The following is a 26,981-nucleotide window of genomic DNA, read 5'->3' as shown; positions in this document are numbered from 1 at the left end:
ATCCAGATTATTTGGATGAATCATCGCCTCCATTGTTGAAATCCAAATTGGTATTTTTAAATAGTGTTTTTTCCGTATTTTCTTCCAATTAGTTAATAATGAGTCTCTGATTAGGTGTCTGTGAAAATATTTCTGGCTAGTTTTCCCTACATCCCATAAAAAAGCATGCCACCCCCCTCTGCAAGTCATGGCCTTCTAAGAATAATATTCTCTTATTGGTTAAATTCACCCATTCCTTCAACCATACTAAAGAGGCTGCACGAAATACAACTCCCAATTTGGAAGTGCCAGCCCTCCCCTGCTCTTCATATCCTGCATTGCCTTTAAATTTATTCTAGGTTTTTTCCCTTACCAGATAAATTTTACAGTTATTTTATTAAGTTCTTCAAAAAAAAAAAGTGTGTACTTTGATTGGGATCGTCTGAAATATATATAGGAATTTTGGAAGAATATTCATTGTAATAGCAGCAATCCTGCCTAATAATGAAAGTTGCAGCTTGCCTCATGTTTCTAAATCCTTCTTTACCTGTTGCATCAATTTATCATAATTATTTTCCTTAAGTGTCTTACAATGTGCTGTCAACCATATTCCTAAGTATTTAACTGTATCACTTGTATTCCCATAACTACTACTAGTTCTATTTTCTGTTTTTCTGTTAAATTTTTAGTCATTAATTTTGTTTTCTTCCTATTAATTTTAAGTCCTGCTACTGCTCCAAATTGTTCTAATTCATTCATCAATTTTTGTCCTCTTTCTATTGGTTCTTCAATGAAAAAAAAATCATATCATCCGCAAAGATTTCACCGAAATCTTCAATAGATCACTAGAGATGTGCTATGTTCCTTCTTGCTTCAATATCATCCCAGTGCCAAAGAAGCCCTCCATCAAGGAATTGAATGACTACAGATCAGTTGCTCTATCTGTAGTTATTAAAACCTTTGAAAGGCTTGTGCTGTCCCACCTGAAAACCATCACGGATCCACTGTTAGATCCCATGCAGTTTGCATACCGAGCAAATAGATCGACAGATGATGCTGTTAATAGGGCTCTGCACTACATCCTACAACACCTTGAATCTCTGAATACCTACGCAAGGGTCCTCTTTGTAGATTTCAGTTCAGCAATCAATTCCATCATTCCAGATGCTCTTCTAAGTAAACTAAACCAACTAGCGGTACCTGAACACTAAGTGGATCATAAGCTTCCTAACAGACAGGAAGTGGCAGGTGAACCTAGGCAGAACCATATCTGATACCTGTACAATTAGCACAGGGCCGCCCCAAGGCTGTGTGCTTTCTCCACTTCTCCCTATATGATTACATCTCAAAAGATCCATCTGTTAAAATACTGAAGTTCACAGATGACACAACAGTGATTGGTCTCATTCGAGACAACGACGAATCCGCATACAGACAGGAGGTTGTACAACTTGCCTCATGGTGTAACAGGAACAATCTGGAATTGAACACACTCAAAACCATAGAAATGGTGGTAGACTTTAGGAGAAATCCTCCCATACTACCACTTCTTACAATACTAGACAACACAGTATCAACAGTAGAGACCTTCAAATTTCTAGGTTCTATTATATCACATGACTTAAAATGGACACCTAACATCAAAAACATCATCAAAAAAGCACAACAAAGAATGTTCTTTCTGCGACAACTCAGAAAGCTCAAACCGCCCAAGGAGCTGCTGATCCAGTTCTACAGAGGAATTATTGAGTCTATCATCTGCACCTCTATAACTGCCTGGTTTGGTTCTGCAACCCAACAGGACAGACCAGAGCATAATTAGGACTGCACAAAAAACAACTACCCACCTTCCTTCAATTGAGGACCTGTTATACTGCATGAGTTAAAAAGAGGGCTGTGAAAATATTTACAGACCCCTCACATCCTGGACATAAACTGTTTCAACTCCTACCCTCAAAACGATGCTACAGAGCCCTGCACATCAGAACAACGAGACACAAGGACAGTTTTTTCCCCAAAGCCATCACTCTGCTAAACAAATAATTCCCTTGAAAGGACATTTTGACATGAATCAATCTAACCTCTGCTCTTTGCATCTGTTAAAGAAGTTGCTTGTACAATTTGGTGAGGATGGAAATCATTTGTTCGGAATTCATTCTGTAAGAGAATTGTATGTATCCTTTTCTATCTGGTTTCTCGCCTCTGCAATTTGCTTCAGAGCTAGACACATCCTTGGAGACGATTCCCATGAACGTCCTGCTCCATAGATGGGGGTGAGGAGGTGGGAAGGAGCTATCCAGGAGCATGAACCCACAAGGACAAGGGATACTGTGTAAAATAACAAAGTATGGATTGAGAACGGACAAAGAACGCTCCATGGATAAAGAAGGGGAGGGCACGGGCAAGACATTGCCCACATTAATAACGAACCTTTGTCTCTGATTGGATAAACTTAGTTTCTATCAACGTGAAATGTATATAATACTCTGAGCCACTCTCACAGTGTGTGGCTATTCCTTACATGCATTTTGTCTGTATGTTTTGGACATAGTACTCACCCAGACTTTTTGCTTTGGCCAAAGAATAAAAAAGTTATTTTTGCAAGCCTCCTCTTTGGCATTTCCGTGGCTTGGGGAAACTTCTGGGACCTTGCACCCTCAACACTGTCCAACTTTACAAAATCTGCACTACTATTACTGTAAATCTTCTCATCACTCCTTATCACCAACTCCTCCCACTTGTGACTGTATGACTGTAACTTTGTCGCTTGTATCCTTACGATTTATATTGACTGTTTCCTACTATGATTTGATTGCTTATTGTACCCTATGACTATTATTAAGGTTTGGACCTTATGATTCTTGACGGATGTATCTTTTCTTTTATGTGCACTGAGAGCATTTGCACCAAGGCAAATTCCTTGTGTGTCCAACCACACTTGGCCAATGAAGTATTCTATTCTATTCTATTCTATTCTATTCTATTCTATTCTATTCTATTCTATCAAGTTTAGAGAAGGAAAACAAGGGAAAAAAATAGTTTTAGGCCTCTGTACATCCCATTTTCGGCCTCCCTGTCTCCCAGAAGCACTCTGCAGACCAAAAATTAATTCATTTTTGCCTCCCAACCCCCCTGCGCGTCCTGTTTTCAGCCTCCCCAATGCCAGGGAGGAAAAACTGGGATCCACAGAGGCCTCTGGAGGACCGGTTTTGGCCTGCAGAGTGCTTCTGGATGCTGGGGAGGGCAAAAACAGGATGTGCGGAGGGTTTGGGAGGCCCAAAACAGGCCATATTCGCTCTATAAGATGCACAGACATTTTCACCACTTTTTTTGGGGGAGTGCATTTTATAGTCCACAACCTGTTGAATATAACTCCGTACTGGCGATAGGAAGGGCATCGGCCAGTAAAACACTGAGCTCCATTCAGTTGCACAAGATTCCACCCCACAAGGGCTTATGGAAAGAAAGAAGATGAAAGCTATGACTTCAAAACCTCACATTTGAATGTTTGTTTGTTTTCACTTGCGGGTGGTGCTGATATCGTGTTTTGAACCGATTTTTATTGAAATGTTAGAGGTTTTTCCTTCCCTTCTCCTTCACCAACTTGGTTGAAAAGGAAGCCGACCAAGATGGCGGACTCCTTCTCACTCCTCCTCCTCCTCCTCTCCTCCCCCCCCCTCCCCTCTCTGAAATGCCCGGATGTGACAGCTCGTCCGCCATTTTGTTGCCTCTGCCGAAGCGAGCAGCTTCATTCGGGGAGCGCGAGCCTCGCAGCCGCCGCCGCCACCACTGACCACCCGACCGCCCGCCACAGCCAGCGTCCTCCGCGATGTAAGTAGCACTCAATGCAACGCGGGCACCGGCGTGCAATGCTCCTCTTTTTGCATTAAAACAGGTGCACGCGAGAAAGCGGGGTTTTGGTTTTTTTCTCCTCGGCCGCCCACGCCTCGGATGCCGCCTGCGGTAATGGAAGGGGGCGTCGCGTTTTATTTTTATTCCCCACCTCCCGGGTGGGAAGGGTCATTGCAAGGAGATGAGCGGCTTGCATTGGTTTTGGTGCATAGGAAACCGACTCTCCCTCCCACGCATTTTTTCTTTTTCTTGGCCTGGGGGGCAAATCTGCCCCTCTTTTGGTGAAGGGCGTGAATAGGGAGAGGGCTAGGGAAAGAGAAAATACATAAAGCAACCTTTCTGCCTTTTAAAAAAATATTATTTTGCTGCAATTGATGCTTCCTTCTTGGTATCTTCTCCCCCAGACCCATCCAATAGTCTAGGGTGCTCTGATGAAAAGACGGGGGCTTTCAGATCTGGGGGGGCTGCTGCCTTTCAGACGCCCCCTCCCCAAATAAAAAAGGGGGAAGACTTGGCTTTAAGCGCTCTCTCCCCCCCCCCCACCGTATGGCACGTACCTCGTGTGCCCCAATGAATGAAAATCTCCTTTTTTAAAACCTCCTTCCCCAAAAAAATCTCGAAAACGGGAGACGACCCTCTCCAACGCCTGCGCCCTCCCCCCACCCGCCTGGGGTGAAGGAAAGAAAAGGAGAAAATAAAAACCCTACCGGTAATATTGTGTTTATTTTTTCCCCCTCCCTCTTATTTAAATCCTTTCCCAGGAATAAATGAGGTCATCTTTGCACGCTTCTCTTTCCCTTTTGCAAACGTGCAGAAGAGACGGTGGGTGGGTGGCGGTGCTGCCTTTGAATGCAACGTTTCTTTTTGCCTTTTAATATTTTTACAGCCCCCTCCCCATTCATCTAGGGTGGAGATGGAGCCGTGCATTTGAATTGCAGCCCTCCCATTTTAATGCACACATGTGTCTGTCTATCTATCTATCTATCTATCTATCTATCTATCTATCTATCTATCTATCTATCTATCTATCTATCTATCTATCTATCTATCTATCATGTATCCATCCATCCATCCATCTGCATTGTATGTATGTATTCATTGTATGTATGTATGTGTATGTATGTATGTATAGTCTGGCTCTGTGCAAATTAACGGGGGCCTCATTGGGACCTACTGAGCCCCCCCCCTCCAAAAATAAAAAAGGGTAGAGAAGGATTCAAAACAGAAGGGGAAAAATAAATAAAAGCACTTTGGAAAAGAGAGTCATTCCCCGCCCTGTTTTGCATACAGGTGGTGGGAGGTGTTATTGACAAAAATAAAAATTAAAGGGGCTGTAAAAATAAACACCTCTTTTTTCCCCCACCTGAGAATTGCAAATAGTGAAAATTTGGGCGGGTGGGAAGAGGGTTTGCAATAAAACGCCCCTTTTGCAAGCTGTCTGACAGAACAAAAGGTTTGAAAGGAAAGGATGGGGCACCAAGAGGTAGTGATTTTTTTGAGGGGGGGTGCCGCCTCTTGAAAAGACAGGTGCATCCACTTTTCTTCCCCATTTGAGTATTTTTAGATTTTGCAAAGACAAGCTGGGCAGATGGAGGATGCTAAAAATATTTTTTTTAAACCCTGTTTTTTTTCTCCCCCCAGGCTGTGACACTTCTATGGTTTTCTGTGTAACTTTTGGGGTTGTTGCAGTATTTTATTTTGTCCTGGATTTTGGGTGGGTGGATGAAGAGGGTAAGAAACACCCCGATTTGGCTTCCCAATCCCCCAGGCTAGGTGGGTGCGTGGTAGGGAAAAACTCCCAGGGGGCTCTAGGAAAGTTACAAAAATAAAATAATAAAAAATAAAAATGGAATTTGCAAAGGGGTGAAGATGCATTGATGGTTGGTGGTTGGGGAGTGGAATATGGGTAGAGGGGTGGTGTTCATAAAAGGAATAGGGTGTGTGTGGCAGCTATCCAAAATACAGAGGTGAGACATTTCAGGGTGATTTGATGCGGCTTGCTTTTTAGCTGGGAATGACAACATTTTAATATCTGAATGGCACCGAATTGGCGATTGGAATGGAGGTGGGAGATGTCATATTTTATTGGTGTTCTTCAAACCAAATTTTAAGATGGGTGGAGTTCAACTCCCAGAATTCCCCAGCCAGCAATGTCTAAAGATGCTCCTGGGATCGTGCAGAATGCCGCTGTGTGTGTGTTGTTTTCGGAGAATCTGGTGGAAAAAGAAAAGAAAAAAAAGCCACAGGTCTCGTGGGAAATATATACAAAATGCCTATTCCGCAATTGCAACTGGGGGAAATGCAAATCTGACATCAATGATTTATTATCCGGTGGGATTTAGGGCCTCAATCTCTTAAAGTTTCATGATAAACCTATTATTATTATTATTATTATTATTATTATTATTATTATTATTATTATTATTATTATTATTATTATTATTATTATTATTATTATCTAACAAGGGGATTGAATGGAAAGACTGCCTAAAAACACCCAGCCTCCAGCCAGTGCTGAATCACCACCTGCAAAATAAAAATAAAAAGATAAATCTGAAATATCCAGTTTGTTCTTCCTGGTGAACTTATTGCAATTTCCTCCTTTGAAGTCAACTTTGATTTATTTTATTTATTAAATTGCTGTCCATCCCACCATCAAGAAACACCATGCCCTAATTTCATATATATATATTTTTGATAGCGAGCAAGCAGGTATTTCATTCCTTTTAAAATCTCAATTTTTCCCCTTGTAAAGTGTTTCTATTTGCAATTCCCCCCAAATCCTGGGGATCTTTCCCCCTTTCTCTCAATGCTTTGTTCCCTGTTGTATGATCCATATTTTCATCTTTCTTTTTTTTTAAAAAAAAAGGAATTGACACCACTTTGGATTGCAAGGCTCTGATTTGAGAGAGCTTTATCAATAAATCATTAAAAGGCAGCAAAATCCTGAGTTGCAGATCCTGCAATTGAAAAAAGGAAGTTTTGAGGTTAGGTCGGTTTTCAATCAAAAACCCACAAAACTCTCTCTTTTTTCCCAATCCTTTCTAACCCTGGAGAATCCTTTCTCCTGGAGGAAAATACGAGCTGGGCGAAAGCCAGAATAATGTGATTTTTTATTTATTATTATTATTATTATTATTCCTTTGTCAAGGTGGGATTCAAATTCACAATTCCTATGGGTGGATCTGCCTTAAATCTGATCTGCAGAGAGAAATCGTGTGAGGGCTGAACAAAGCCTCTTGTTCACAGAGTGCTAAGCCGGTTGAGCTGCGGCCTGGTGCTTCTCAATTGTTTGCTGCCTTTGGAGACAAAGAGTTGCATTCTTTGTGGGTTGTGTCACACTCACAAGGCTGATTCTTCAGCCTTACAGAATAGCCACTGGGTCAGTACGTCCCGATTTCTGCAAATTTTAAGATGGGTGGACTTCCAGAATTCCCCAGCCAGCATAGCTGGGGGAATTCTCAAGAGTTGAAGTTTCAACCATCTTAAACTCACTCAGGTTCAGAAACACTGCAAAATAACAACAACAACAACACAACAATAATTGCTCCTAAATCTAGCTTGGTTTGCTTGCCTCTCAAGACTCAGCCACTTACCTTGGACAAATCTTCTTGGTCTCCTTTCCTTCTTCTGTTTATTCCTCACTAATAATGATAAATCCAGATGATGATGATTGTCTTGCCACCATGGATTTGTGTGTTCCTTTCTTGGCAGTTGTGTTCCTTGTTAAGTGGGAGACTGGTGATATCTGAATTTACATTTATATAGATTCATTTTTTTTTCCTTAGGAAATATTTTTGGGTACCCATGCCTGCTCTGGAAATATTTATGAATGAATATTTTACTATCCTGAATTAAAGGATTACAAGGTCATAAAAACGGAGTTTGTTTGTATCCTGCCTTTATTATTGTTTTTACAAATAACTGGAGGCAGCAAACACACCGAATATTTTCTTGGCAAATGGACAGCTGTGTTCTCATCAAGGCTGTTCTTTTTTTAAAAATGTGGAATTTAAAATGTGGATTTTAACATGCTTAAAGCTTTTACTTCCTGTTTTGTGGGGTTGGATGGCAGGAATTTTTATTTTCTGTACGCCCGTCTAACTCAATAGCAAGCAGGGGGTAAATTGATTTATATCTTAATATATATTTAGTCCTCTCATCCTCAGTAAAATTTGAGTGGCTGTAAATGGGAGATCTGTGGCTTGGCTTTGCAACTTCAATTTTCAATGCAGAGCTCCCTATCCATATAAAAATATAGATGTATTTGATTGTAATTTCCTAATGGGGGTTATTTTTGTGAATATTATTCCACAGGCTGGGAAAACAGCCAGTTTATTTGACAACGGATGCTTTCCAAAGATTTCCTCTTTCCTGCTCAAGTTACTAGTCCTCACAGTCTCCAAATCTAGGAGGATGGTTGAATTCAATGCACCTGAAGCACCAGGTGCATTGAATTCAGGTGCATTAAATTCAACCATCCTTGGTTTGGAGGATGGTTGAGTTTGGAGAAAAGAGGAGATTATAAAGTTGGGAGAATATATATTAGGAGGTAGAGAAATGGAAATGAATAAATTGAAAAATATTTTTGGATAAAAGGATTAGGCAGATTTGTGGGACGACTGGCAGCAAAAAATAGTGGGGATGAAAATGATGGTTGGGTTGAATATGAAAGATGTAGATAAGGACCTAAGGGAGGAGTATGGGACGCAAGTTAAAAAGAGAAGAAGTGAAACTTTCAAGAGGATGAGAGAAAATGGATAGGAAGGATTCTTTTTCTAAAAAAAAAAAACAAGATTGGCTATATTAAAAATTAGAATAATTAAGAAATTAGGAAATAGGGAGAAGATTGTTATATATATTCTTACATAACATATTTAAAGTGAATGTTAGAGGTTAAGATCAGATTTTGAAAAAGGGTGTTATCAGGTATGTTAAAAAATAATGCTATTAGAAGGATGTAGCAAATATTGACTAATTGAAAAATGAAGGATTATGTGTTGATACAGATAGGTATAATAACATTAGATCACTAAGTCTGATTAATGTAGTAATTTCCATGTGTATTCACATTACCTTTGTATTAAAATGAATGACACTGCCACACATGAAATGATTTTTTTTAAATATTTTTTTACATTTTATTTAACAATAAAATTATTTCTTTGCACAGTGTGTATCTGGGTACAAATATATTGTGCATACTATTTGTGGTTAATACAATTTCCTTATGGCAAAAACAATTATATTCTTATTTCAACTTGCATACATAATATATCTTATCATTGTAACCAAGTCCTTTTTGATTCCTTCCCCTCTGTATTCATATATGTTCTATCTATCTATCTATCTATCTATCTATCTATCTATCTATCTATCTATCTATCTATCTATCTATCTATCTATCCAACCATAGATAAAATGATTCCCAGATCGTATTATATTCAGTTTGTTCTTTTCCTTTAATTGCGAGTGTTAACCTATTCATTTCTTGTACAGTCTAATACTTTTCCTAATCACATTTTCTTCTAACGGACTTTTTTTAGCTTCTCCAGTTTTGAGCAAATACTATTTTAGCTGCAGTTAATACATAAAGAATTAAATATGTCTTTTCTTTACTATAACCGTCTGGTATCATCCCTAATAAAAAATATTTCAGGTTTTTAGGTCTATATGTTGTTTTCTCATCTTTTCCAACCTGGTGTGCATATTTTTGTCCAGTATCTCTTAGCTGAAATGATATTGATGTATGTTTAAAAAGAAAAAGAAAAAACTTTACAAAAAGAAAAAGAGGGGAGCTTTGGCAGCAAGTCAAATGTTTAAATTCTCGGGTTCAGCGGGATCGTGTGGATCACCCGCGGGGTGATGGCGTGCGTGTCTCAGGATCGAATGGTGCCGGTGACGTCACAGCAGCAACCTCGTGCACCAATCCGTGCCTCCTTAGTCATCCTTGAATGGATGCATTGAAATCCTTGCCATGTTTCCCAGAAGTCGTGACTGAGTCATCCTGTTAGTTGCAGCAGGTTGACTGCAAATTCAAAGGGGGAATCTCGGTGGTTTGGGCGGGCAAGGCCCCTTTTTTAGTAGATTATTGGGGGGGAATGGATCCCAACAAAGGCGGATTAGAGTTGGAATCTTTCTGTGATGACCCGGGGCGTGGCACAAAGGCATCACAGATAATCAATAGGAGTCCCTTTATTAGCTCCAACTTTGCCCCCAATATCCTGATTACCTTCTGGCTTGAGAAAAATTCTCCCAGGGACAGCCTTTGGCTGCAGAGAATCAAGTCCAAAACATAGTCAACAAAAACTGTAACTGTAAGTCCAATCAAGGCAAGATGAGGTAATTAGTCCGGCAGGGCAAGAGAAGGAATTCCAGACATGAAGGAGCAGCAGTAATTCAACCCAATTGGGAGGATGCCAGGAACGCAGATAACCAAAGTCAACACAAGATAAACTCACGTTTGTTCCCAGCAGCTGCCACACTCAGCTCGCCTCTCTTTTAAACTCTCTTTTAACATTAGCCAGGTGTGGCTAACGAAATGAATCAGGGCTCTTTCCTCCCCATAAGCCAAGCAGCCCACGTTGCTCTCTTCTCTGTTCCTCCCTCCGTGTCTTAGGTTGAAGAGGGGTTGGGCCTGGGTCTTCCTCTGAACTCTCCCTTGTTCTACCTCTCTTCTGCTCTGCCCAGCTGGACTTTGCCTTTTCCCAGTTTCTTCCACAGCCAACGGAGCCCTACTCCCACTCCCTGTCAGCTATTCATCTTCCTCCTCAGATTCAGACTTTGACAGGCGCATGACACTTTCTTTTCAGACTACGTCGGTTCCGTTTCAGGTTTTGGGGAAAAAAATGGAAAAAGATTGGTTGCAGGAGTGGTTTTACAGGTAGTCTTCGAGTTACGGCCGCTCTCGAGCCCAACCTTTCAGTTGCTAAGTGGAGCTCTTTGTTTAAAAGTCAGTTCTGCTCCACTGTACGATGTTTTGGGGAATGTTGTGGTGGTTTAAGTCAGCGACATGGTCATTAAGGGAATCCGGCTTCTCTCGTCAGAAGGTTGCAAAAAGAGGACATTGCAACTGTCGTAAATATGAGTCAGTTGCCAAGTGCATCTGAACACGTGTCCATGGGGATACTGCAATCTTTGTGTGAAAAACAGCTGTAAGTTACTTTTTCTCAGCGCTGTTGTAACTTTGAACAGATGCTAAATGAACTATTGTTGTAAGTCAAGGACTCGTATTTAATTTCCTTTTTATTTCAACTTTAGTTCATTTCTATGTTATGCTATTTCATTTTTATATTTGATTTCATGTCTTTTTTAAATTTTATTTCACTTCACTTTGAATGTGTTTATAAAGTTTGTATGCCACTCATCTAGAGGGTTTTTTTAAAAAAAAATATTTTATTTCACTTTGTTTTTATTTCATTTTATCTTTATTTTATTCTGGTTTTATTTCATGGCTGTTTTTTCCTTTGCAGGTTTCAATTCTGTTTTGCATTTTATTTCGTTTTGTTTTATTCATCGTATTACTTTCTTTCATTCCTGCTTTATTTTAATTCCATTGCTGTGTTCTTCGATTAATCTTTTATTTCATTTTTACTTTATTAAATTATTCTGGTGGTTTCAAATACGCAAGATATTCCCTGATCCAGGGACAGATTTTGCTCTTAGAAGCGGAGCAAAAAACCTCTATGGACAACTTGTTTTCTTTTCTTTGAGAAATAGTTGTGATTTTGAGTTCTTTATTTGTTTTTCCTTGTCTGTCCTACCGAATTGGGGCTGAAATTAGAAATGCAAACCAGAATTTTAACCTGGTGGAAGCCCTTCAAATGGCTCTCATGCTTTTTGCCTTTTCTGAAAACATTATTGCAAATTTGTTTTGAGAAACCCTGAAGTCTGTTTGGCAAGAGTTGGTACATTCCAGTGACTCTCTGCCTATCATTCATAGATAGATAGGTAGGTAGGTAGGTAGGTAGATAGGTAGATAGATGATAGATAGATAGATAGATAGATAGATAGATAGATAGATAGATAGATAGATAGATAGATAGATTGATTTAGATATTTAGATATAATTAGATAGATAGATAGATAGATAGATAGATAGATAGATAGATAGATATAGATATTTAGATATAAATGGATGAAGTTGCTTGGATGAGCAACGAAATAGCAGTTAGAATAGAATAGAACTGAAAGGGACCTTGGAGGTCTTCTAGTCCAGTCCCCTGCTTAAACAGGGGAATCTGTACCATTTCAGATAAGTGACTTAAAAACCTCCAGTGATGGAGCATCCACAACTTCTGGTGGCAAACTGTTCCACTGGTTAATTGTCCTCATCGTTAAGAAGTTTGTCCTTAATTCCAGGTTGCTTCTCTCCTTGGTAAGTTTCCATCTGTTACTTCTTGGCCTGCCTTCAGGTGCCTTGGAGCAGTGGCCCCCAACCTTTTTTGTGCCACGGCCCGGTACCGCCATCACAAAATGATCCGCGGCCCGGTACCGGCATCAGCACGCATGACAAGGCAAGGCAAGCCGAGCAACCGGCCAGCCAGCCGTCTCCCGCTTCTCCCCGCCACCTTCAACTCCTCCTTTGTACCTTTGTCGATGGGCTTCGGGACGGCTTCGGGACGGTCGCTCGGCTCGCCTTGCCTTGGGTGCTGAAAGAATCCTCGCGCCTTAGTTTCATTCGAAGCCCCCCTTCGATGAAACTAAGGCGCGAGGATTCCTTCAGGACCCAAACGCCGCTTTCCAACCGGAAAAGCTCACCCGGAAGCACTTTCTCGTCAAACAAGATGGCGGCGCCCAGCAAACCGGTGGCCTGGTAGGAAATGTTCCACGGACTGGTAGCGGTCCGCGGCCCGGTGGTTGGGGACCCCTGCCTTGGAGAATATGTTGACCCCCTTTTCTTTGGGGCAGACTCCAACCCCAGATCCTGCAACCGTTCTTCGTTATGTTTTAGTCTCCGGGCTTTTAATCCTCTTAGTTGCTCTTCTTTGCACTTTTTCCAAAGTCCCAACATCTTTTTTTTTGTAACGTGGTGACCAAAACTGGATGCAATATTCCAGGTGTGGCCTTACTAAGGCTTTGCAAAGCAGTAGTAATCCTTCACATGATTTTGATTCCATGCCTGTGCTTATACAACCAAAGATCGTATTAGCATTTTTTGGCTGCTGCTGAACGTGGCTGGCTCAGGTTTAAAGGATCTTCCAGTAGGACTCCAAGGTCCACCTCACCATTCCTGTTTTTGAGCCAGGTTTCACCTCATCTCTCTACTTTATATCTTTGATTATTTTTAAAAACCTAAACGTGTAAAACTTGGCTTTTCTCCACATTAAAATTCATTTTGTTGGAGAGGGCCCATTGTTCACGTTGGTTCAAGATCCTTTTGGGCCTTGAACTCTGGAGGTCTTCTGGGGTGTTGGCTCAGATTAACGAATTTTGGTCCTCCACTTGCCACGATTCAACCTTTGAGACCCTTTGAGTCTACGTCAACCGATCCTTTCTGAAAATAAAGGATTTCTAAGCCAAGTTTTCGATCTTAAAAACATTCGGCTAAAATGTTGGCTACCTTTTTCAAAATGGGAGCAAACGGGATGAGTCTGAATACAACATACTATAGAATGCAGACGGTCCTCAACTTACGATCGTAATGGAGCCCCAAATTTCTGTTGCTAAGCCAGGCATTGGTTCAGTGAGTTTTGCTCCATTTTACGACTTTCCTTTCCATGCTTGGGAATCGCTGCTGTTTTTTGTTAAGTTAGTCACGCGGTCGGTAAGTGAATCCGTCTGAGTTGGCCACTCAGAAGGTCATAAAAAGGGGAATCATGACTCCCCCCCCCCCTTCCGTGACTCTGCGACTGTCATAAAGATGAGTTCAGTTGCCAAGTGTGTGGATTTTGATCACGGACCTTGGGAAAGCCTAAGTCGCTTTTTTTCCCCAGGGCCGTTGTAACTTCGAACAGCTGTATGTTGAAGACTACATGTGCCTCTGCCCTCTTAAAGGACAGTAGTTCTCGATTTACAACAGTTCATTTAGTGACCATTCAAAGTTGCAGCGGCACTGAAGGAAGTGTTTCACGCTTGCGACCATGGCATCCCTGTAGTCACATGATCAAAATTCACACCCTTGGCAGATGACTCGTATTTACGACGGTTGCAGCGTCCCAGGGGGGGGGTGTCCCATGATTCCCCTTTTGTGACCTTCTGACGACGAGGAAGCCGGATTCACTTAAGGACCGCGTGACTACCTTAACAAAACTGCAGGATTCCAGCAGTCGCCCTAATTAAATCGTGAGCCTTGAACAAGCTTAAAAAACTTCAAACTATTTATTAGGAACGAACATGTCGGCATGACCTGTATGAAGCTAATGCTGAGACATGTAATTCACTATCACCTACGACCCTGGTTTCCCTCCCACCCCTCTGGGTGTATCATAATTCATATTCTCCAACAGTTCATAGCTGAGTTAATCAATCACATTCTCCAATTATGAATTTTGGGGCAGAAATTTCATTGATTTATTTATTTATTTTGTCAAGCAATTATTTGATAACAGGTATAAGTATAAACATGGTTATAAATACATGAAATAGATACGAATAAGAAAAAATAAATAAACAATAGGACAGGGATGGTAGGCACGTTTTGGTGCGCTTTTTTCCGGTAGCTTAGTTACAATCTTTGCAAGATATGAATGGAATGCACTTTCGATTTTAAAACTGCTGCACTGCTTCTCCAAATTTCTCCCCCTTGTTCATGGCAGCTCTAAAACAGGCCTAGAAATATTTTATGAGTTGACCATTTGCTTAACAGCTGTGGCAAAGAAGGTCTTAAAATGGAGCAAAGCTCACTGAACAAATGTCTCGCTTAACGACATACATTTGGGGCTCAGTTGTGGTCATAAGTCGAGAACTAGCTACAATGGCCTTCCTGTGGCAAATGGGAGGTTTTGGATCACGTCATTCCCGAAGGTATCACCCTGGACTTACGACCGTTTGTTTAGCTGTGTTTGAAATCACAACGGCCACCAGAAAAGCTCTGGTAACAACTTGTCCTCGCCCTTATGACCATTGCAGCTTCCCCAAGGTCGTAGAATAAAACTTGGAGAGCTTGCCAACCCAGGGTGTATTTTACGATGCCTTCTGGGCTCACTCAATCCCCCATTTGCAACCTTCCCAGCCAGGGATTCCCAACAGCCCGAAGTCAAGAGAGGGAGGCTGGGTTCACTTAACGACGGTGTGACTCAACCACTATGGTTGATTCACTTAACAACTCAGTCAAAAAAAAGGGAGTCATGAAACGACGTGCGTGATTCACTTCCATTGCCTTGTTGAGCGGTGGAAATTCTGGTCCCTTGTCGTAAGTCGAGGACTCCCTCCCAATTCATCCGTCTTCTACTGATACATGTTACACGCACGTATGTTGCACACAAGCAGGGTGGATAGAAATTGATTTTTTAAAAACATGATTTTTTAAAAAACAAATTGGATTTTTAAAATTTAAATCAGATTTTTTTATATTTTTATCAAATTTATTTTAATAGAATGCTTTTGGAGTAAAAGAAAAATCTATCAAAAGATAGTTTTCTACTTAAGATACATTAATAATTTGGTTTATTCAGCATGAAGTGGAGCTTAGTTAATGTAGCAGAAAGCTGTAAACATTCTGCAATATTTACATTTTCTGGTAAACGCATTTCAGTGAATCCGAGCTCTGCAAGTTGAGATAACGTGCACACTGCACTGATGCATTCACACAATTTCACAGCAGAGGTGGTCGTTGCTCTTTAAAAATATGATTTAAATCGAGCCTTTTTTACTAGTGATTTAAATCGTGATTTAAATCGACTTGATTTAAATCAAACCCAACTCTTTGGGGCATCTCGTCACCTAACAAGGTATTTCAAATTTGCTTTTTGGTAATTTAGAAATGGCTATTAACTACTACTACTGTACTACTACTGTACTACTAATCTTGGCTTGTTAATCCCTTCCCAGGAATTAAGCGTAAAGCTCTTAATATCCTCCCTCCATTACACGGCTCCTCCTGTTGTCCTGCCCTAGCTGTGTCCTTTTGATACAGCGGAAACTTCAGCCATGGTTATATATTTAAAGCGCTTCCAAAATGAGAAGAAATTCCACGTTGTTTTTTTGAAATCATTAGCATAAAAAGATGGGGGCTTGGGGGAAGGGGTGGGAGATGGCTAGGGAATTCTGGGAGTTGAAGTCCACTCATCTTAAAGCAGGCTGACTGGGGGATTCTGGGAGTTGAAGTCCATCCATCTTAAAGCAGACTGACTGGGGGATTCTGGGAGTTGAAGTCCATCCATCTTAAAGCAGACTGACTGGGGGATTCTTGGGGGATTCTGGGAGTTGAAGTCCTCCCATCTTAAAGCAGGCTGACTGGGGATTCTGGGAGTTGAAGTCCTCCAATCTTAAAGGATGCTGACTGGGGGATTCTGGGAGTTGAAGTCCACTGACTGGGGGATTCTGGGAGTTGAAGTCCTCCCACCTTAAAGGATGCTGACTGGGGGATTCTGGGAGTTGAAGTCCACTGACTGGGGGATTCTGGGAGTTGAAGTCCACCCATCTTAAAGCAGGCGGACTGGGGGATTCTGGGAGTTGAAGTCCACCCATCTTAAAGCAGGCGGACTGGGGGATTCTGGGAGTTGAAGTCCACCCATCTTAAAGGATGCTGACTGGGGGATTCTGGGAGTTGAAGTCCACCCATCTTAAAGCATGCTGGTTGGGTAATTCAGGGAACTTAGAACTTAGAATAACAGAGTTGGAAGGGACCTTGGAGGCCATCTAGTCCAACCCCTGCTTGAGCAGGAGAGTCTATTCCAAACATTCGCCTCTACCTAGGACCGAACTTACAGCCCCCTGATTGTGAGGCGAGGGTGCCACCTCTAGGCCAGGGCTGAAGAAGCTTAGTTGACACCTACCCATCTTAAAGCATAACGTCTGGGGGATTCTGGGAATTGAAGTTCACCCATCTTAAAGAGTATTCCAGACATTGACCCCTCGGTTGCTGAAGTCGTATTTCCTGCAATCGAGTTTGGTGCGATTAACCTGGAGTTTGTATCTATTGTGTGCTCTTGTGTTGTTGTGGTTGAAGCTGAAGTATTCATTGACAAGTAGGACATTGCAATGTATGATTTTATATACTATACTTAGATCAACAAGTTTTCGATACTGAGAAACACCTGCCGTGTGCAAGACACAAAATCACACACACACACACACAAACCCCCTTGTCTTCTTTCAGGTCGGCTAATGCTGCTGCCCCACCTGCGGCTGCCGGAGGAGAGGCCGGGGGTCCCCCCGCCGCCCCACCCAATCTCACCAGTAACCGGAGGCTCCAGCAAACCCAGGCTCAAGTGGATGAGGTGAGAAGTGGGGGATTCTGGGAGTTGAAGTCCATGCTGGGGGTGGGGGGTGGAGGAACACTGCTCCAGAGGCCGAGAACTTGAGGGCAGCGGAGGGGGCCTGTTATGCCCCCACTGAGTTTCTTTGTGGGAGTTTGACAAGGAGTATTGGAAATCTTCCTTCCTCCTTCCCTTCGTCTCTTCCTTCATCCCTCTTTCTTTCATCCTTCCTCCTTCCTTTCTCCATCCCTTTCTTTCATCCTTCCTCCCTCCCTTCCTCTTTCCCTTCCTCCCTCTTTCCTCCCTCCTTCCTTCCTCCCTTCCTTTCTCCCTTCCTCTTTCTTTCATCCTTCCTCCCTTCCTTTCTCCATCCCTTTCTTTCAGCCTTCCTCTTTCCTTTCTCCATCACTTTCTTTCATCCTCCCTTCCTCCCTTCCTCTCTCCCTTCCTCCCTCTTTCCTTCATCCTTCCTCCCTCCCTTCCTCTTTCCCTTCCTCTTTCCTTCCTCCTTCCTCCCTCCCTTCCTTCCTCCCTTCCTCTTTCTTTCATCCTTCCTCCTTCCTTTCTCCATCCCTTTCTTTCATCCTTCCTCCCTCCCTTCCTCTTTCCCTTCCTCCCTCTTTCCTCCCTCCTTCCTTCCTCCCTTCCTTTCTCCCTTCCTCTTTCTTTCATCCTTCCTCCTTCCTTTCTCCATCCCTTTCTTTCAGCCTTCCTCTTTCCTTTCTCCATCACTTTCTTTCATCCTCCCTTCCTCTCTCCCTTCCTCCCTCTTTCCTTCATCCTTCCTCCCTCCCTTCCTCTTTCCCTTCCTCCCTCTTTCCTTCTTCCTTCCTCCCTTCCTTCCTCCCTTCCTCTTTCTTTCATCCTTCCTCCTTCCTTTCTCCAGCCCTTTCTTTCATCCTTCCTCCCTCCCTTCCTCTCTCCCTTCATCCCTCTTTCCTTCATCCTTCCTTCCTCCCTTCCTTTTTCCCTTCTTTCTTTCATCCTTCCTCCTTCCTTTCTCCATCCCTTTCTTTCATCCTTCCTTCCTCCCACCCTCCCTCCCTTCCTCTCCCTTCATCCCTCTTTCCTTCATCCTTTCTTTCTCCCTTCCTCTTTCTTTCATCCTTCCTCCTTCCTTTCTCCTGCCATCCCTCTTTCTTTCATCCTTCCTTCCTCCCTCCCTCCCTCCCTCTCCTTCATCCATCTTTCCTTCATCCTTCCTTCCTCCCTTCCTTTTCCCTTCTTTCTTTCATCCTTCCTCCTTCCTTTCTCCATCCCTTTCTTTCATCCTTCCTTCCTCCCACCCTCCCTCCCTTCCTCTCCCTTCATCCCTCTTTCCTTCATCCTTTCTTTCTCCCTTCCTCTTTCTTTCATCCTTCCTCCCTCCCTCCCTTCCTCTCTCCCTTCATCCCTCTTTCCTTCATCCTTCCTTCCTCCCTTCCTTTTTCCCTTCTTTCTTTCATCCTTCCTCCTTCCTTTCTCCAGCCCTTTCTTTCATCCTTCCTTCCTTCCTCCCTTCCTCTCCCTTCATCCCTCCTTCCTTCATCCTTCCTCCCTCCCTTCCTTTTTCCCTTCCTCTTTCTTTCATCCTTCCTCCTTCCTTTCTCCCTTCATCCCTCTTTCTTTCATCCTTCCTTTCTTCCTCCCTCCCTCCCTCCCTCTCCCTTCATCCATCTTTCTTCCTGCCTCCCTCCGTCCCTCCTTTTTTTCATCGTACTTCCTTCTTCCTTTAACCATCTCTCCTTTCCCCTCCCTCCCTTTAAACCTTTCTTTCATCTATCTTCCTCCTTCCCTCTGTTTTAATCTTCCTTCCTCCATATCTAACAAAATGAAATTCAGTGTAGAGAAAAGGAAAGTCCTACACTTAGGCAGGAAAAACCCAAAGGACACATACAGACTAGGTGAAACCAGGCTCAATAGCAGGAACTGTGAGAGGGATCTTGGAGTCTTAGTCGAGAACCAGCTAAATAGGAGCCAGCCGTGTGCAGCAGCCGCCAAAAAAGCCAATGCAATCCTAAACTGCATTAACAGAGGGATACAATCGAGATCAAGGGAGGTACTAATACCACTCTATAAAGCCTTAGTAAGGCCACACCTAGAGTCCTGCATCCAGTTTTGGTCACCACGCTATAAAAAAGATGTTGAGACTCTAGAAAAAGTGCAGAGAAGAGCAACCAGGATGATGAGGGGACTGGAGGATAAAACATACGATGAACCGTTGCAGGAACTGGGCCTGGCTAATCTAGGGAAGAGAAAGACCAGGGGAGACAGACATTATAGCAGCCTTCCAATATTTGAGGGGCTGCCCCAGCGAGGAAGGAAGGGGGTCAAGCTATTTTCTAAAGCACCTTTGAAGGCCAGACAAGGAACAATGGATGGAAACTGATCAAGGAGAGATTCAACCTGGAAATAAGGAGCAACTTTCTGACAGTGAGAACAACCAACCGAATGAAACAGAAGTTGCCCTCAGAAGTTGTGGGAGCTTCATCCCTGGAGGCTTTCAAGAAGAGACTGGACTGGCCTCTGTCAGAAATGGTGTAGGGTCTCCTGCTTGGGCAGGGGGTTGGACTAGATGACCTACAAGATCCCTTCCAACTCTGATTATCTGTTATCTGTTACCTTTTTTTTAAATCTTCCTTCCTCTCTCCTAGCCATCTCTCCCTTTCTCCCTCCTTCCTTTCTTCCTCAGCCTCCCTCCCTCCCTTCAAACATTCTTTCTTTCATCTGTCTTCCCTCCCTCCCTCCCTCCCTCCCCAGGGGTGCAAAGAGGGCACCAAGCGCTCCCCCCAATAAGTAATAAATTGCATTCTTAACGTTTATGGAAAGAATGTGCCTCTTGATCATGAGGATTCTGCCAAGGTCGTAACTATGAAAAACAGTTCTAAGTCACTTTTTTTCCGATGCTGTTGTAACTTTGAACTCTTGCAATTTGAGGACTACCTCTATTGCAATCGTTGGCAGAAGGGATTTCAGTTTAAATAAGGATGAGGCCTCCACAGGTCCTGGGTGCCGGGGCTCAAACACACTTCCAAAGCTATAAAAGGCTGAAATTGAATCTGGTTTAATTTAAATTAAGATGGGACACGAAAAGGCCCCCAAATCAAACAAAAGTAATGTAATAACTCCTTCATCAAGTCACCGCTCTGTTGCTTTTTATTGATGTGATATTCCTCCTTTTGCGATAAAACTATTGGTTCGAAAATGATCTTGAGTTCAATCTCCTGACACATGGGTGGGTTTAGGGAGGTCATAGGCTTTTTTGGGGGGCTACATGAGGGCTATGGGACATCTAACCCTCCTTAGTCAGTTGTACGTTCCTGAATTTTTCGCTTAGCTGGCTGCAGGTGAGGTTAAGAGGGGTTGACTTTCACCCAAGGTAAGTCTTTCTCAGCATCCTTCGGTTTGGTGGGGGTGACCATCGCGTATCGATCTTCTGTGGGGTCCTGGGTGCCCTCTGAGCTTGGGGGTTTCCTTGCAGACGTTTCATGACCCGACTAGGGAACATCATCAGATCTAGAAGGGAGTGTTGTTCACAGAAAGGAGGAGGAGGACTGTGAGGTCCTTGGTATTCACTGAGCTTGGGGGTTTCCTTGCAGACGTTTCATGACCCAACTAGCGAACATCATCAGATCTAGAAAGGAATGGGGTTTGGAGAGTAGAGAAGAGGAAGGGGAAGAAGAGGAAGAGGAGGAGGGCTTTGTGCTCTCATCAGTGCTACAAGGAAGGGAGATTTGCAGAGGGGAGGAGGAGAAGGGGAGGAAGGGATTGAGAAGGAGGACTGTGGGGTCATTGATGCTCTCTGAGCTTGGTGGTCTTGTAGATGTTTCATGACCTACTTACATAATGTCATCAGTGCAAGAAGGGAGGGGGGTTGCAGGGAGGAGGAGGAGGAGGAGGAAGAAGAAGAAGAAGAGGAAGAAGAAGAAGAAGAAGAGGAGGAGGAGGAGGAGGAGGAGGATTGTGGGACCCTTGGTGTTCTCTGAGCTTGGTGGTTTCCTTGCAGACATTTCATGACCCAACTAGGGAACCTCATCAGATCTAGAAAGGACGGGGGATTTGCAGAAAGGATGAGGAGAGGTGGAGGAGGGCTGTGGAGTCCTTTGGGTATTCTTGGTGGGGGTTTTCTTTGCGGATGTTTCCTTCTGGGTGTTAAGGGTGCCCTTCTATCGGTTTCCAGATCTCGGTGGCTCTCGTTGCCTCCTGCTCCATTCTCACCTTCTCCACGGTGCTTCTTTCCTCCAGGTCGTGGATATCATGCGAGTGAACGTGGACAAGGTCCTAGAGAGAGATCAGAAACTTTCGGAGCTGGATGACCGCGCCGATGCCCTTCAAGCCGGAGCGTCTCAATTCGAAACCAGCGCCGCCAAGCTTAAGCGCAAATACTGGTGGAAGAACTTAAAGGTAGGACGGGGGACGACTTCCTCCTCCTCCTCTTCCTCCTCCTTGCCCACAAACCTGGTGGCCTCCTTCCCTTTCTCCAAAGGATCCACCAAATGTTAACTTTGAGGAACCTTGTTGTTTTCTCCCCAGGAAGCCCAACCAACATTACACGGAGAAGACCTCTTGAGATTAAAGAGATGCCATCTTGCATCATTTCTCCAGGGCAGGGATCAGCAACCTTAAACACTCAAAGAGCCGGAACTGGAAGTCTGGTTTTCCCACCATAGAGTTTCTTCCTAGCACTGGAGGTCCGGTTCCCCCACCTTTGAGTCTCTTCCTAGCGTTGGAAGTCTGGTTACCCCCCACCATTGAGTCTCCTAGTGCTGGAAATCTGGTTCTCCCACCATAGAGTCTCCTCCTAGCGTTGGAAGTCCGGTTCTCCCACCATAGAGTCTCCTCCTAGCGTTGGAAGTCCGGTTCTCCCACCAGAGTCTCCTCCTAGCGCTGGAAGTCAAGTTCTCCCACCATAGAGTCTCCTAGCGCTGGAAATCTGGTTCTCCCATCATAGAGTCTCCTCCTAGCGTTGGAAGTCGAGTTCTCCCACCATAGAGTCTCCTCCTAGCGTTGGAAGTCTGGTTCTCCCACCATAGAGTCTCCTAGCGCTGGAAATCTGGTTCTCCCACCATAGAGTCTCCAAGCGCTGGAAGTCGAGTTCTCCCACCATAGAGTCTCCTCCTAGCGCTGGAAGTCGAGTTCTCCCACCATAGAGTCTCCTCCTAGCGTTGGAAGTCCAGTTCTCCCACCATAGAGTCTCCTTCTAGCATTGGAAGTCTGGTTCTCCCACCATAGAGTCTCCTAGCGCTGGAAATCTGGTTTTCCACCATAGAGTCTCCTCCTAGCGCTGGAAGTCCAGTTCTCCCACCATAGAGTCTCCTCCTAGCGCTGGAAATCCAGTTCTCCCACCATAGAGTCTCCTCCTAGCGCTGGAATTCTGGTTCTCCCACCATAGAGTCTCCTAGCGCTGGAAATCTGGTTCTCCCACCATAGAGTCTCCTCCTAGCGCTGGAAGTCCAGTTCTCCCACCATAGAGTCTCCTCCTAGCGCTGGAAATCCAGTTCTCCCACCATAGAGTCTCCTCCTAGCGCTGGAATTCTGGTTCTCCCACCATAAGAGTCTCCTAACGCTGGAAGTCCAGTTCTCCCACCATAGATTCTCCTCCTAGCGCTGGAAGTCCAGTTCTCCCACCATTGAGTCTCCTAGCGCTGGAAATCTGGTTCTCCCACCATAGAGTCTCCTAGCGCTAGAAGTCTGGTTACCCCCACCATTGAGTCTCCTAGCGCTGGAAATCTGGTTCTCCCACCATAGAGTCTCCTAGCGCTGGAAGTCCAGTTCTCCCACCATAGAGTCTCTTCCTAGCGCGGCATCCTTTTACAATTCATGACAGGGAGCCGCCGCAGAGGGATGAAAGAGCCACATGCGGTTCCAGAGGAGCAGGATGCCAACCCCTGCTCTAGGGAATAACAGAATTAGAGAGCTGGAAGGGACCTTGGAGGTCTTCTAGCCCAACCCCCCCTGCTCAACCAGGAGGTCCCAGACCATTTCAGACAATTGGCTGCCCATTCTCTTCTTTAAAACCTCCAGTAATGGAGCACCCACAACTTCTAGTGGCAAGCAGTCTCACCGGTTAATTGTTCTCCCTGTCAGGGTTCTCATGATGATGGATCAGACGAAAAATAAATAAATCCCCACTCGATTCTTTTAAAATTCTGTAAAAAAAAACCTCTTGAGGCATTCAGAGAGAACATGTCATAGAGAAGGTTTGGAGGGGTGGTGGAGGAAAGAGATCCCAGGATCTGGTTGGGTCCAAAAGAAAAGTGAGATGCTGGCTCTGGGCAGGAATGCTAACCTCCCTCTCTGATCTCTGTGATTATCTGTATCTCTCTGCAACCGGAGATGATCCGGATCTCTTGGCGGCAAGATCTCTTGGTTGCTAAGGTGATCCATCAGGCCTCTTGGAGATCACCTGCGTTTTGGGAGGAGGGTGAACTTGATGAAGATCCCTCTTGAAAGCAGGCCCAGCCACCAGGTCTTTGTAGTCTTCCGGATGTATGTAATGCCAGCCTTCTGGCTTCTGTAGCAGTCGTTCTCTATTGGAGCAACTTGAAGGTGGGCGGACTTCAACTCCCAGAATTCCCCTGCCAGCCTATCAGTTTCCTGTCTTGGTATCCAGCCCACCTTTTAACTCGTTTATTAATTCAATCTTCTTGCGGGTTGTTATTTTTTTCTTTCCCTTTTGATGAAATCAAGATATATTACGCCTGCCGCATTCCCACCGTCTATTAAGAAAGTTACCCAGTCAAAAAACAACGTGACGGTTTTTCTTGTCCTATCCATGCCGAATTTCCCACGCTGGCTGGGGAATTCTGGGAGTTGAATCGACGCTCCTTTGGGATCAAAAGGAACAACAGATCACAGGGGACCTGGAAAGGTTTTGCTTTAGACGGGAGACGGATCTCCCATGGTGTCAGACGGGCGAATCCAGGAGATGCCCTGTTTGGAGACAAGGCCGATTTCACGACCATTCACACGCGCCTTCTTTCCTTCTTCTTTTCCCGTGACAGATGATGATTATTCTGGGGGTGATATGCGCCATTATCTTGATCATCATCATTGGTGAGTGACCCTTGCAAAGAACGGGGGTGATGGGACGTAAAGTGGGGACGGGGAAAGCGCCTTCAGTGGCTTTAGAGCGGTGTGTGTGTGTGGGGGTCGAACTCAGTTTCAAGGAGGGACGCATCAAGAGTTGTGTTTGACCTCGGAGGGGCGGAGGGGGGGCATGGCTGGGGGGCATGGCCATGGTGGGGGGTGGGATTCGGGCACCTGTGGTGGCCAAGTGCTAAGGCAGGGCTTCCCTAAGTCTCTCCCTACCTCATCATAACCAACCTTCCTTCCTTCCTTCCTTCCTTCCTTCCTTCCTTCCTTCCTTCCTTCCTTCCTCAATCCCTACTTCCTTCCCCCGTCCCTCCTTCCTCAATCCCTCCCTCTCTCCTCAATTCCTTCCTTCCTCAATCCCTTCCTTCCTTCCTTCCTTCCTCAATCCCTTCTTCCTTCCCCGTCCCTCCTTCCTCAATCCCTCCTCTCTCCTCAATTCCTTCCTTCCTCAATCCCTTCCTTCCTTCCTTCCTTCCTTCCTCAATCCCTTCTTCCTTCCCCCGTCCCTCCTTCCTCAATCCCTCCCTCTCTCCTCAATTCCTTTCTTCCTCAATCCCTTCCTTCCTTCCTTCCTCAATCCCTTCTTCCTTCCCCCGTCCCTCCTTCCTCAATCCCTCCCTCTCTCCTCAATTCTTTCCTTCCTCAATTCCTTCCTTCCTTCCTTCCTTCCTTCCTTCCTTCCTTCCTTCCTTCCTTCCTTCCTTCCTTCCTTCCTTCCTTCCTCAACCCCTTCTTCCTTCCCCGTCCCTCCTTCCTCAATCCCTCCCTCTCTCCTCAATTCCTTCCTTCCTCAATTCCTTCCTTCCTTCCTTCCTTCCTTCCCCCGTCCCTCCTTCCTCAATCCCTCCCTCTCTCCTCAATTCCTTCCTTCCTCATCCCTTCCTTCCTTCCGTCCCTCCCTTCCTCAATCCCTCCCTCCCTCCTCAAACCCTCCTTTCCTTTCTTCTTCTTTCCTTCCATCTTCCTTGTCCTTTCTTCTCCCTTCCGCTCTTTACTTCTTTTTCCTTCCTTCCTCTTTCTCCTTTCCCGTCCTTTCTTGCGTGCTCAGGTGCAAAAGGGGAAATATTTCTCATTTCGTTTTCATAGCCCGTGGACAGCAAAAAACGGGGCCCGGGGGTGGGTGGGTGGGGGGGCTTGAGTTTGACACCCCTGCTGTGGAGCGAGTCACATCTGGAGTTTGGGTGCCAATAGGTGGACTCCACTTCCTGCAAACTCTTTCGTGTCCTTCCTCTCCGTTTTCGCTATTCTTAAGGTAGTTACGACTGTCCACAGTATGGATTAGTAATTCTTTAGTAAGGATTAGCTTTTATACAGGCAGTCCTCGACTTACGACTGCTCATTAAGTGACCGTTCCAAGTTACAATGTGGCTTTTTTTAAAAAAAGCTTCCGGCTCTTGATTTTGCCAGCCAGAATGGCAAATGGTGATCTCGTGACATTGTCATAAGTGTGAGGACCAGAGGAAATTTCTCCCCCCTTTTTCCCCCAGTGCTGTTGTATCTTCCAATGGACATTAAGCGAATAGACGTACGTCGAGGACTGCTTTGAGGTGGCTCGATATGTAGCAAGTTTTACGAGGCCAGTTGTGTAGCAAGCAAAGTACAGCTTTAGCACACTGGCTGAGCAGTTATACCGGGTTGTGTAAACTACTGGCACTGTTAGAGGTAGTCCTCGACTTAATGACCGGTCGCTAAGCGAGACCATTTGGTGTTACAAACCAACCAACAACCCAGATTCGAAGTTACGAACTCTCCCTCTGGTCATGTGACCGAACTTGGGACACCCAGCAATATGCCTGCATTGTCCCATTTTACGACGGTCTCATGAAAAACACTTAACAGCCTTGTCAGTAAAAAGAACATAACCTACCATGGGTTCGCTTAACGACCGCCGCTAAAAAAAATAATTGTCAACTCATAAAATATTTCTATGGTCTTTCTAGAGTTGCCAACAGAAAGGGAGGGGGAGGAAAGGGGTTTGAAAGAGCAGTGCGGCAACTTGGAAACCGAAAGTGCATTCCATACATAGCTTTTCAAAGATAGTAACTAAGTGACTGAAGTTTCTGCCGTGCAAAATTCCAACGGGAGAAAACATGATTGATGGCTCTGGGCTATGGAGGTGTCCCATTGGAGAATATGAATTATGATACAACCAGGGGGGAAACCAGGGTCAAAGGTGACAAGGAATGATGGGTCTCAGAGTCGGCTACACCCAGGCAGTGCCGGACATGTTAACTCCCAATAAATCCTTTTTGGAAGTTTGGCTCGAGACTCATGACTTAATTGGGGGTGACTGCCGGAATCCTGACAAAATTCGCAAAACCGAGCTGGTCATAGAAACAACCTATTTAATGGGCATTCTCCATTATGTCGGTCATATAATGAGGACTCCTATAAAATATCCTTTTTCTCTCTCTTTCTTTGCAGTTTACTTCAGTACTTAGTGGGAATTCTCCGAGACATTTCCCCAACCAGGAGCAGCGGCCGGGAGAGGCGCACGGGGCCGAGTCTTCCAGCGCCAGTTACGCCCCCCAACCCCAGACCCTCCACCTTACATCCCCTCCCTCACCCCCCTTCCCCGTGTGTGTGTGTGCGTGTGAGCGTGGCGTTGCGTGTGGGTGTCTTGTAAATAGCACAATTTGTTATTTATACATATACATATATACATATATATATATACATATATATATATACATAAAATATATATATATTATATTA

At 44.3% G+C, this 26,981-nt stretch overlaps 1 protein-coding gene across 4 annotated transcripts; it reads left to right on the top strand.

The window, feature by feature from the left end:
• Nucleotides 1-3,688: 3,688 nt before the first annotated feature.
• VAMP2 (vesicle associated membrane protein 2) lies at nt 3,689-26,981 on the top strand. Of its 4 annotated transcripts, none has more exons than XR_015745694.1 (5): nt 3,689-3,810; nt 17,093-17,213; nt 21,417-21,575; nt 21,705-21,862; nt 21,905-23,335. XR_015745694.1 is itself a non-coding variant. In XM_026689802.2 (5 exons), coding segments are annotated over exons 1-5 (351 nt in total). In that variant the 5' UTR covers nt 3,690-3,808; the 3' UTR covers nt 26,708-26,981. The 4 variants fall into 4 exon arrangements, 1 of the variants encoding a protein (XP_026545587.1); XR_015745695.1 differs by having other exon boundaries at nt 21,705-21,883; nt 22,164-23,335; XR_015745693.1 differs by having other exon boundaries at nt 21,705-21,883; nt 22,044-23,335.

The sequence above is a fragment of the Notechis scutatus genome, chromosome Z (assembly GCF_049901735.1).
Source record: "Notechis scutatus isolate UNSWTSFEM ecotype Mainland chromosome Z, rNotScu1.2, whole genome shotgun sequence".
NCBI classification, from domain to species: domain Eukaryota; kingdom Metazoa; phylum Chordata; class Lepidosauria; order Squamata; family Elapidae; genus Notechis; species Notechis scutatus.
The sequence above is the reverse complement of the archived record's forward strand: the minus strand, read 5'-3'. Positions and strand labels throughout refer to the sequence as shown.

Coding starts and splice junctions, on each gene's coding strand:
- VAMP2 (XM_026689802.2), top strand. Junction 17,214..21,416: donor CCCAGGCTCAAGTGGATGAG/GTGAGAAGTGGG, acceptor TCTTTCCTCCAG/GTCGTGGATATCATGCGAGT. Junction 21,576..24,175: donor ACTGGTGGAAGAACTTAAAG/GTAGGACGGGGG, acceptor TTCCCGTGACAG/ATGATGATTATTCTGGGGGT.